At 39.1% G+C, this 13,064-nt stretch overlaps 1 protein-coding gene across 1 annotated transcript in view; it reads right to left on the bottom strand.

Annotated features, from left to right (window-relative positions):
- ILDR1 (immunoglobulin like domain containing receptor 1) overlaps nt 1-13,064 on the bottom strand; it is a 107,241-nt gene that overhangs the window by 3,069 nt on the left and 91,108 nt on the right. Inside the window, exons 6-7 of the mRNA XM_053705869.1 lie at nt 11,869-12,000; nt 10,057-10,877 (exon numbers count right to left, since the gene is read on the bottom strand). Coding sequence (XP_053561844.1) covers nt 10,057-10,877; nt 11,869-12,000 — 953 coding nt within the window. The remainder of the gene's footprint in view (nt 1-10,056; nt 10,878-11,868; nt 12,001-13,064) is intronic.

The raw sequence follows: 13,064 nt of genomic DNA, 5'->3' as shown, positions 1-13,064 counted from the left end.
GCTAACTCCCAGAGTAGGAAAGACCACAAGGCCCTCCCATAAGGCGTCCTCAACTGCTAAGGAGAAAATGGACAAAGTCTAGAGAACTCAACCTGAAGGAAGAGTCCCAAAAAGAACAAGTCCAGAAGGACAATTCCAATTGCCCTTGAAGGGCAAGGAGGCACTAAATCCTCAACCCACGTCGGGAAGGAAACACTCAAATCCCGACATATCGGAACCAACGGAGTGTGACGCAACTCTACTCCACTGAGTCAGACGACCAGCTCGAAAAGGCTGATGAGCACTGAGTCAGTCCCCCATGCCCTACGGACCCTCAGAATGCTTAGCTGACACTTCTAAAAACATGATAAGAAAAACACAAATAATAATGCAATCACACAACGCCCAAGCCAGACCAGCCAGGCAGAACAGGCGCTACGTGTTTGAATAGGCCTCAAGACAGAAGGAGCTGAACCTTAGCCATTAATGTCAAGGCCGTAATATAAAATAAACGACAGACAAACATAGGGCTAAACGCATCCCCAAAACAACTTCCGTAGAAGTAACCAGTGCGACTAAGAAATTGCAATTATCGATTCCAGAAGGAAAATTCCCGAAGGAATATAAAACAAAACATAAGCTCTTTAAAGCAAATAAAAGTAATCCTCACCGGATTAAATAAAAGAAAAGGCAACCCGTATATTTTCGCCCAAGGAGAACAGACACACCCGCAGGACCAGCCCAACGGAACCCTGCTCGTCCAAGCTCAGACTGTAAAGGATACTCAATGATCAGACTATAAGAAGATTACTTCATCCCCTTATATTTAATTGTGTGTGCTATTCAAAGTAGAAGACTGAGAACTTCTAAATCCATTAAGGATGGGATCCTCCAACAACGCCAAAACATGTCGTAGCAGAACACGAAGGCGCTCTAGTCTATATCGAAAAGCACAGCACACCTCTGCTGGAGCCTCAGGACCCCCGGAGAGCTGAACGGGCCACCCCATCTGGAAGCTGCAGATGTGCTAACGCTATAATTATTTGCATACGGAAACGTATCGCAACCTCTGGAGGGAACAAATCTCCATCCAGGGAGGGATAAGCATAATCTGGGTCACCTGCACGTGTAGTAACAGTAAGTGGTAGGGAACTCGCCTCTCGAGGGACAGAACCCCCAGAGGCAGATGGTTCAGTGGCCCCCTGATTCCCCGATTTCGAGGAATCGAACCCTCTAAAACGCCAACGGAACATAACTGACTGTCATGTATCATCAGGGCTGATTCATATTCTTCGCAATAAATAGAATCTGAGTCAGAGACTACTTCAATCTCAACATCAGAGTCCTCCATAACTGAGATATGAAAAAAAAAAAATGGACCAAATTTGAAAATATCTAAACGGCACCTTGTAACCACAATGGCTGGGGCACTCACCACCTCCTATGCACCAGACACCAGCGGACCAGAATTTTTCCGTCGCCACACAGTCAGGAATGCCGAACTGGTGAGTCAAAAAGGTAACCACGCCTGGTCACAAGGTAAGCTGCACAGTCCAAAAAAAAAGCGTGCCCGACCGCAAAGGCCGCGTCACTTTCAAGGCCGTTATGTTCCACAAGCCAAGAGCCTAAGTAACAGTACACATAAGCAGGTCGAATCACATAACAAACATGATTAAAGACCCCCCTATTCAATAACCCCCCTCAGGAGATATTAACCCTTGATTCCAAGATACAAAAGGAGCTTTACTGAGACCCCAATTATAGTTAATCCCTCAAGGTGGTAGCCTCTCAGGAAAACACTTGTAGTACAATACAATCATGAAGAAAGTAAAATGAAACAATCTTACCGGAATCTACGCCGTGGAACAGGAACACGGCCCTTCAAGTGTGACAGATAGTAGCATCGCCTCTGCCATGGACTTGAGAGAAGAAAGCAGGCAGCGAAACTCATCAACACCAATTGCTTATGGAGCTGTTAAAAATGAGTCGGGATGGTTTCGCAGAAAGACTCTCCCTGCATCTCCAGACTCTAACTTCATCCAAGCTCTCAATGAGAGGCTGACAGGACTACTTAAAACTCCAGTCCCATGCCGAAGAGTACTACCATCCATAAGAGACTTAATCGTAAACTTCTGACACTTCTCTGCCAACGTCTTGGGATGAAAGGCAAAGAATGACTGGGGGATTGGGAGGTGTAACCTTTGACTGGGGTGTCTTTGCCTCCTCCTGGTGGCCAGGTTCTGAATTCCCAAAAATAATGAATGCAGCTGTGGACTCTATCCATTTATGAAGAAAATTTGATTTTTACAAACAGTGATTGTACTTTATATGTTTCTGTGTAACTAACAAATTAGGATTATACACTGTATATTTCTGAGTATCTTTTACAAGTCTCATTGCAATAAGGCACCATGAAGTGTGCACAATGGTTTTACTCCAAGCTGGAGAGTTGTTTTAGAATTTGGCATACATTAAAGTGAAGGTCCATTTTGATGAATTAGTGCCCGGTTTTTAATAAACCTATTAAAAACAACGGCACTTTAATTCATAAAAATTGACATTTCACTGTTTTCTTCAAAAACTTATCTTTTAATCCTGGCAGCCGCTCCAGCACTTCCTCCGTCCGTCACAAGCCGTCTTCGCGGGTCCAAAATGACGAATCCGGCTTCCTCCAATCACAGCATTGCATCAGGCCAAGATTCCCCTGGGGAGGGAAGCTGTGATTGGAGGAAGCCTGATTCGTCATTTCTGAAGTCTGCAGAGGCTTCAGACGCCCGGAGCAATCACTGGAGCGGCATTCAGGATTAAAAACATAATTTATGTAAGAACTTACCTGATAAATTCATTTCTTTCATATTAGCAAGAGTCCATGAGCTAGTGACGTATGGGATATACATTCCTACCAGGAGGGGCAAAGTTTCCCAAACCTCAAAATGCCTATAAATACACCCCTCACCACACCCACAATTCAGTTTAACGAATAGCCAAGAAGTGGGGTGATAAGAAAGGAGCGAAAGCATCAAAAAAATAAGGAATTGGAATAATTGTGCTTTATACAAAAAAATCATAACCACCACAAAAAAGGGTGGGCCTCATGGACTCTTGCTAATATGAAAGAAATGCATTTATCAGGTAAGTTCTTACATAAATTATGTTTTCTTTCATGTAATTAGCAAGAGTCCATGAGCTAGTGACATATGGGATAATAAATACCCAAGATGTGGAACTTCCACGCAAGAGTCACTAGAGAGGGAGGGATAAAATAAAGACAGCCAATTCCGATGAAAAATAATAATCCACAACCCAAAACAAAAGTATTAATCTTAATAATGAAAAAAACTGAAATTATAAGCAGAAGAATCAAACTGAAACAGCTGCCTGAAGTACTATTCTACCAAAAACTGCTTCAGAAGAAGAAAACACATCAAAATGGTAGAATTTAGTAAAAGTATGCAAAGAAGACCAAGTTGCTGCTTTGCAAATCTGATCAACAGAAGCTTCATTCCTAAACGCCCAGGAAGTAGAAACTGACCTAGTAGAATGAGCCGTAACTCTTTGAGGCGGGGATTTACCCGACTCCACATAAGCATGATGAATTAAAGACTAACCACGACGCCAAAGAAATGGCGGAGGCCTTCTGACCTTTTCTGGACCCAGAAAAGATAACAAATAGACTAAAAGTCTTTCTAAAATCTTTAGTAGCTTTAACATAATATTTCAAAGCTCTTACTACATCCAAAGAATGTAAAGATCTCTCCTTTGAATTCGTAGGATTAGGACACAAAGAAGGAACAACAATTTCTCTACTAATGTTGTTAGAATTCACAACCTTAGGTAAAAATTTAAATGAAGTCCGCAACACTGCCTTATCCTGATGAAAAATCAGAAAAGGAGATTCACAAGAAAGAGCAGATAACTCAGAAACTCTTCTAGCAGAAGAGATGGCCAAAAGGAACAGAACTTTCCAAGAAAGTAATTTAATGTCCAGAGAATGCATAGGTTCAAACGGAGGGGCTTGTAAAGCCCTCAGAACCAAATTAAGACTCCAAGGAGGAGAGATTGATTTAATGACAGGTTTGATACGAACCAAAGCCTGTACAAAACAATGAATATCAGGAAGATTAGCAATCTTTCTGTGAAAAAGAACAGAAAGAGCAGAGATTTGTCCTTTCAAGGAACTTGCAGACAAACCTTTATCCAAACAATCCTGAAGAAACTGTAAAATTCTAGGAATTCTAAAAGAATGCCAAGAGAATTTATGAGAAGAACACCAAGAAATGTAAGTCTTCCAGACTCGATAATAAATCCTCCTAGACACAGATTTACGAGCCTGTAACATAGTATTAATTACTGAGTCAGAGAAACCTCTATGACTAAGAATCAAGCGTTCAATTTCCATACCTTCAAATTTAATGATTTGAGATCCTGATGGAAAAAAGGGCCTTGAGATAGAAGGTCTGGTCTTAACGGAAGAGTCCAAGGTTGGCAATTGGCCATCCGAATGAGATCCGCATACCAAAACCTGTGAAGCCATGCTGGAGCCACCAGCAGTACAAACGAACGTTCCATTAAAATCACTTTTGGAAGAAGAACTAGAGGCGGAAAGATATAGGCAGGATGATAATTCCAAGGAAGCGACAACGCGTCCACTGCCTCCGCCTGAGGATCCTTGGATCTGGACAGATACCTGGGAAGTTTCTTGTTTAGATTAGAGGCCATCAGATCTATTTCTGGAAGTCCCCAGATTTGAACAATCTGAAGAAATACCTCTGGGTGAAGGGACCATTCGCCCGGATGTAACGTCTGGCGACTGAGATAATCCGCTTCCCAATTGTCTACACCTGGGATGTGAACCGCAGAGATTAGAAAGGAGCTGGATTCCGCCCATACAAGTATCCGAGATACTTCTTTCATAGCCTGAGGACTGTGAGTCCCACCCTGATGATTGACATATGCCACGGTTGTGACATTGTCTGAAAACAAATAAACGATTCTCTCTTCAGAAGAGGCCAGAACTGAAGAGCTCTGAAAACCGCACGGAGTTCCAAAATGTTGATTGGTAATCTCGCCTCCTGAGATTCCCAAACCCCCTGCGCTGTCAGAGATCCCCATACAGCTCCCCAACCTGATAGACTCGCATCTGTTGAGATCACAGTCCAGGTTGGACGAACAAAAGAAGCCCCTTGGACTAAATGATGGTGATCTATCCACCACGTCAGAGAGTGTCGTACATTGGGATTTAAGGATATTAATTGTGATATCTTTGTATAATCCCTGCACCATTGGTTCAGCATACAAAGCTGAAGAGGTCGCATGTGAAAACGAGCAAAGGGGATCGCGTCCGATGCAGCAGTCATGAGACCTAGAATTTCCATGCATAAAGCTACCGAAGGGAATGATTGAGACTGAAGGTTTCGACAGGCTGAAACCAATTTCAGACGTCTCTTTCCTGTGAGAGACAAGGTCATGGACACTGAATCTATTTGAAGACCCAAAAAGGTTACCTTTGTCTGAGGAATCAACGAACTCTTTGGTAAATTGATCCTCCAACCATGTCTTTGAAGAAACGACACAAGTTGATTCGTATGAGATTCTGCAGAATGTGAAGACTGAGCAAGTACCAAGATATCGTCCAAATAAGGAAATACCGCAATACCCTGTTCTCTGATTACAGAGAGAAGGGCACCGAGAACCTTTGAAAAGATCCTTGGAGCTGTTGCTAGGCCAAACGGAAGGGCCACAAACTGGTAATGCTTGTCTAGAAAAGAGAATCTCAGAAACTGAAAGTGATCTGGATTAATCGGAATATGAAGATATGCATCCTGTAAATCTATTGTGGACATATAATGCCCTTGCTGAACAAAAGGCAGAATAGTCCTTATAGTTACCATTTTGAATGTTGGTATCCTTACATAACGATTCAATATCTTTAAATCCAGAACTGGTCTGAAGGAATTCTCCTTCTTTGGTACAATGAAAAGATTTGAGTAAAACCCCAGACCCTGTTCCAGAACTGGAACTGGCACAATTACTCCAGCCAACTCGAGATCTGAAACACATTTCAGAAATGCCTGAGCCTTCACTGGATTTATTGGAATGCGAGAGAGAAAAAATCTCTTCGCAGGCGGCCTTACCTTGAAACCTATTCTGTACCCTTGTGAAACAATGCTCTAAATCCAAAGACTGTGAATCGAATTGATCCAAATGTCTTTGAAAAATCGTAACCTGCCCCCTACCAGCTGTGCTGGAATGAGGGCCGCACCTTCATGTGGACTTGGGAGCTGGTTTTGACTTTCTAAAAGGCTTGGATTTATTCCAGATTGGAGAAGGTTTCCAAACAGAAACCGTTCCTTTAGGGGAAGGGTCAGGCTTCTGTTCCTTATTCTGACGAAAGGAACGAAAACGATTAGCAGCCCTATATTTACCTTTAGATTTTTTGTCCTGAGGCAAAAAAGTTCCTTTCCCCCCGGTAACAGTTGAAATAATAGAATCCAACTGGGAACCAAATAATTTATTACCTTGGAAAGAAAGAGAAAGCAAAGTTGACTTAGAAGACATATCTGCATTCCAAGTTTTAAGCCATAAAGCTCTTCTAGCTAAAATAGCTAAAGACATATACCTGACATCAACTCTAATGATATCAAAGATGGCATCACAAATAAAGTTATTAGCATGTTGAAGAAGTTTAACAATGCTATGAGCATTATGGTCTGATACTTGTTGTGCTAAAGCCTCCAACCAAAAAGTGGAAGCGGCAGCAACATCAGCCAAAGAAATAGCAGGCCTAAGAAGATTACCTGAACATAAATAAGCTTAACTTAGAAATGATTCAATCTTCCTATCTAAAGGATCCTTAAAGGAAGTACTATCTGCTGTAGGAATAGTAGTACGTTTAGCAAGAGTAGAGATAGCCCCATCAACTTTAGGGATTTTATCCCAAAACTCTAATCTGTCAGATGGCACAGGATACAATTTCTTAAACCTTTGAGAAGGAGTAAATGAAGTACCCAGATTATTCCATTCCCTAGAAATTACTTCAGAAATAGCATCAGGGACAGGAAAAACTTCTGGAATAACTATAGGAGGTTTAAAAACCGAATTTAAACGCTTAGTAGATTTAGTATCAAGAGGACTAGAATCCTCCATCTCTAATGCGATTAAAACTTCTTTAAGTAAAGAGTGAATAAATTCCATTTTAAATAAATATGAAGATTTATCAGTGTCAATATCTGAGACAGAATCCTCTGAACCAGAAATATCCTCATCAGAAACAGACAAATCAGAATGACGACGGTCCTTTAAAAATTCATCTGAAAAATGAGAAGTTTTAAAAGACCTTTTACGTTTACTGGAAGGAGGAATAACAGACATAGCCTTCCTAATAGATTTAGAAACAAATTCTTTTATATTAACAGGAACATCCTGAGTATTAGATGTTGAAGGAACAGCAACAGGTAATGGTATATTACTAATGGAAATACTATCTGCATTAGCAAGCTTAACATGACATTCATCACAAACTACAGCCGGAGGAACAGTTACCACAAGTTTACAGCAAATGCACTTAACTTTGGTAGAACCAGCATCAGGCAGCGTCTTTCCAGAAGTAGATTCTGATCCAGGGTCAATGTGAGACATCTTGCAATATGTAAAAGAAAAAACAACATATAAAGCAAAATTTATCAAATTCCTTAAATGACAGTTTCAGGAATGGGAAAAAAATGCCAATGAACAAGCCTCTAGCAACCAGAAGCAAATGAAAAATGAGACTGAAATAATGTGAAAAAAAGGTGGAGACAAGAATGACGCCCACATTTTTTAGCGCCAAAAAAGACGCCCACATTATTGGTGCCTTAAAATTTCTGGCGTCAAGAATGACGCCACATCTGGTGACGCCGACATTTTTGGCGCAAAACGTAAAAAAAAAAAAATGACACAAACACGAACAACTTCCGGCGTCAAATTTGACGCCGGAAATGACAAACAGAATTTTTTACGCCAAAAAAGTCTGCGCCAAAAATGACGCAATAAATTGAAGCATTTTCAGCCCCCGCGAGCCTAACAGCCCACAGGGAAAAAAAGTCAATTGAAACAATTTAAGGTAAGAAAAAAATGATTATTCATATGCATTATCCCAAATAATGAAACTGACTGTCTGAAATAAGGAATATTGATCATCCTGAATCATGGCAAATATAAGTTTAAAGTTTATAAATAAAGTGCCCAACCATAGCTTAGAGTGTCACAAAAAATAAGACTTACTTACCCCAGGACACTCATCTACATGTTGTAGAAAGCCAAACCAGTACTGAAACGAGAATCAGTAGAGGTAATGGTACATAAGAGTATATCGTCGATCTGAAAAGGGAGGTAAGAGATGAATCTCTACGACCGATAACAGAGAACCTATGAAATAGATCCCGTAGAAGGAGACCATTGAATTCAAATAGGCAATACTCTCTTCACATCCCTCTGACATTCACTGCACACTGAGAGGAAAACCGGGCTCCAGCCTGCTGCGAAGCGCATATCAACGTAGAATCTAGCACAAACTTACTTCACCACCACCACGGGAGGCAAAGTTTGTAAAACTGAATTGTGGGTGTGGTGAGGGGTGTATTTATAGGCATTTTGAGGTTTGGGAAACTTTGCCCCTCCTGGTAGGAATGTATATCCCATACGTCACTAGCTCATGGACTCTTGCTAATTACATGAAAGAAAGGTAAGTTTTCAAAGAAAATTGTGAATTGTCAATTTTGATGCATTAAAGTACCCTTGTTTTTAATAGGTTTATTAAAAACCGGGCATTAATTCATCAAAATGGACCTTCACTTTAAATTGACATTAAACACTAAATACAATGTATAAGCACAGTATTAAAATGATTCCCCACCTCCCTCAGTCATGGGTGCTACCATATAGAAATCTATCTTTAACTACATTCCAGTGTTGATGTGTTTGCGCATGTGCAGCAATTCTCCTTCAGATAACTGCAGTAAAACTTAAGTTCCAAAACAGAGGAACCCGTAATTAGAAAGAGGTGCATGAAATGTCCCTTTAAATTCACCAATAGGTAGAAATAGGTTGTAACATTTCCTGGAATAATTGTGTTCCTATAATCGTCAGTTTAAAAAAATACACGCGAAAAAGTACACAACATGAATTGGCAAAAATGCTTCTAGTAAAAATGATTAATGTTTTAGTGAACATTCTTCTCTTTTTTTGCATGTGAAGCATAGCTAGATATTCTTAGTGCATCAGCATATTAAATACTGCAGCTGCTCAGAGTGCCAGTGGGGCTTGTATCATGTCAGCAATTAACATATTGAGTCATTGCCATGCTGTGTTTAAAATACTGGTACACGGGGCATACTTAAAGGGACAGTAAAATCAAAATTAAACTTACATGATTCAGATGGGTCATGCGATTTTAAACAACTTTCCAATTTACTTTGTGTAACAAAGCTACAATCAATGTTGCAAAACACTGCTGCCAAAGAGTACTAAAGACACGTGCACACTCCTATGCCTACCTAGTTGTATTCTTCAATAAAAGACACCAAGAGAACAAATAAAATTTCATAACATAAATAAATTGGAAAGTTGTTTAAAATTGCATGCTCTATCTGTAACATGTACAATTATTTTGACTTTACTGTTCCTTTAAATACAATTTTGAAACATCTATAGCATATTCAGTGCACTATAGTGCCATTAGAAACGTTATTGTCTTCCTCAATCTCATGAAATACATAAGGGTATTTGTTATACTTGATAAAGCAAAGACAATAGCTAAAGGACATAAAAGTACAAAAAGAAAATGCTTTAATATATTATTGCACAATTGCTTGCGTATAACTGTGTGATCTAGACAAAGCTACAGCACAAACTACTGCACCGAATCCTTAGTAAATGTAGTATACAGAGATTTTATTGTAGTAAGTCTTTTTGTTGCGTTTATGATTGCTGAGATGTTAAGGTTTTAAGACACCTTATTGTTATATATTTTTAGTATTTACACATTTCTGAGGAAGCTAAGCAAAATGTTAGATATCTACTTGTAGTTCATAAGCTTACCGACTGTCTTCCTACGATTTGCCTTGGGGTTTTCCCTGTAGTTACATCTAATGATTTATAGCTGGGAGGTTTTTCCTCTGGCCACTCATAAGAGCGCTGGGGTCTTTCGCTTCGTCCTCGGACATGCAAGTTCTCATCTACTGAGCTCCAGGAATCCCGTCGATGTGGTGGAGAAGGGCCCCTCCTCTGCTCCCGGGGTCTTGAATATTGATCTGGGCTACCTCTTCTTCCTGACCTTTGTGCTCCTCTCTCTGGTGACCTTCTCCTCTCTGCAGACCGTGTTCTTATATGTGAACGACCACGATCATCCCCATGAGTTGAATGATCACTATAACTATCATAATCATGTCTACGCTGGGGGGAATGATCTCTTCGTGGGCGGCTACTACTTTGAGTTTCTCTCCTATGCCCATAAGGTCTATCATCTCGTAGACGGTCATGTGCCCTCCAATCACTCTCTGTTGAATATGAAGTATCCAAAGCTCTGTTCCTCCTCCTGTCTTGCTCACTATACAATGGATCCCAAGAACCCATATTTCTACGCTGTTGAGAAGAGTTGCTGGGTCTCTGGGAATTTACAATATGTTCTACAATGGGAGGAAGCTGAATTACTCTACGTTCCACCTCTCGTACCCCAACATCACCGAGAGACGACAACATACTAGGGTGATGGCTTGCTCCACTGTATTGAGCGCCAGCAAGAAGCGGCTGCGCTGTATTAAGGTTTTTGAGTTCAGATTCTAGAAAATCTAGAACTCTGTTATTGGAAGATGGGTAGTGTTGTTGTCTGACCATTGGTGCATTATGAGGCAATGAAAAATCTATGAAGGGAAAAAAATAAACATATAACTATGTATTATGATAAAAAACAATATATAACAATTTTAAAATAGACCTATATCAAGGTTATGATATTATATCCCACATCTACACTATTTTTAGTCGGTTGTATTTACTTATCAAGTTCTTTTAAAGAAATAAATAATTTAGGGCTAGATTACAAGTGGCGTGCTATTTAATGATTGCACGTTAACTTTGCTAAAAGTAAGCTTTTTGTGCGTGTTGGGTAGCATGCGTATTATAAGTTGAAAGTAAAAACAAATTTGCACGAGTGATAACCTGACACACACAAAAAGGCGGACTTCGAATATTGCGACCATGTTAATGTATTCCCCCATAGTGTTTAACTAAGTGCGCTAACCCGACATGAAATTAATATTTCACATTCCAATGTTCTTCACATAGGAAAATATGTTCTATTTATTCATACATAAATATTTCTATATATATCTGATGTTTCTTGGTAAAATATATATCTATACCTATGTATATATAGGATTATATATAGGTATAGATATATACAGAACATTGGAAAGTGAAATATTTACAGTACAAACACTGTTAAACACTTTATTAAACATGAATATTGCATAAATCTTAATTTACATGTTTTCAGCTACTTGACTTCAAAGGGCTTTAATGCACTTATATATATGTGTCTATCTATGTATTTATGTGTTTGTATGTGTATATATGTCTGCAAATACATATATACACACATATACACACACAAAACCTACCTATACATATTTAGACATGCATATGTATGTATCTCTGTTAAAAAAAAAAAAGGCAGGCAAAGGGCTTTAACAACTGAAACCTTAGATCTTTGAAGCCTTATAACTTTAAGCAATATTTTTTGATCATTTTATTAGTCAGTGTAACTGTACCTTTAAACGTAATTTTGATGTGTTTTGTGCAACATTTTTTTATCAAACACAACAGTTTAAAAACACAAAAACCCCACCTCACCTCGTTGAAGAAGAGGGTTTAGCTGATAAGAAGAATTCTGAGAATTTCTGTCAGCTCCTGCAAACATATTCTTATCAACCATCCATGGCAGCAGACTCTCCGCCTGTTTCATGTATCTATGTCGGGCAAGGGCTGGTGCCAAAACAAAGTGCAATATCAGGGCATATATTTCTTTGAGTCACATATTTTCATAGAAGATATAATAATTCTAATCTTTATTATTGAGAATATTAGATAAGCTGCAACTGTCTGTACATAGAAGGATATATTAGCGCTGCGGAATCTGTTGGCGCTCTACAAATACCTGATAATAATAATAATAATATATAGGGATTCAGGCAATTGGTGTGCTGCATAAACAATGCAATTTTGTAAAACTATAACCCTATACAAATAACTTCAGACATGAAACCCTTTTTTTAAAATTATTTTCTAATTTACATAGAGCTTGCAATTCTGAAGAACTTTCCAAAGTATTTGTTATAAATATTTAATTTGCTTTGTTCTTTTTGTATCTTTTATTGAAAAACATACCTAAGTAGCTTCAGGAGAAGCAATGCACTACTGGGAGATAGCTGCTAATTGGTGTCTGCATATATGCCTCTTCTCGATGGCTCACTCAATGCGGTGAGCTAGCTCCCAGTAGTGCATTGCTGCTCCTTCAACAAAGGATACTAAGAAAATGAAGGAGATTTGATAGAAGAAAATCGTAAAAGTGTTACAAATTGTTTGTTATATCTGAATCGTGAAAGAAAACAATGTGTGTTTCATTGCCCTTTATAACTATAAACAAACATGATTGGGCAGTTACAAATATACTTCTCTAGACTTAGCAGTATAGAAAGATTGTACAAATGTTCTGGACATCATTTAAATAAAAATAAAAATGCTCACTAACATGAAGAGAGTGACTTTTATGTTTAAAGTTAAAAGGACATTAAACACCTCTGACTTTTGTGTAATTTTGTGTTTGTCCTACGCTCCCTAGAAGGCCAGAAAGCAAATTCAGTAACCTGGAAATGCTGCAAATCAAATAGCTAGATCAGGCAATTTGCAGCCTGTTGAAAATCTAGGGTACATATTTTGCTTTCTGGCGGCTCTCTGAGTGTTGGACGAAGAACAATTATTACACAAAAGCAAGAAGTGTCTAATGTTCCTTTAAGGAATAAAATTCAAGGGGGGCATTTGCATAGTTG

This window comes from Bombina bombina, chromosome 3, assembly GCF_027579735.1.
Source record: "Bombina bombina isolate aBomBom1 chromosome 3, aBomBom1.pri, whole genome shotgun sequence".
Taxonomy (NCBI): domain Eukaryota; kingdom Metazoa; phylum Chordata; class Amphibia; order Anura; family Bombinatoridae; genus Bombina; species Bombina bombina.
This window is presented reverse-complemented; position numbering and strand designations above follow the sequence as displayed.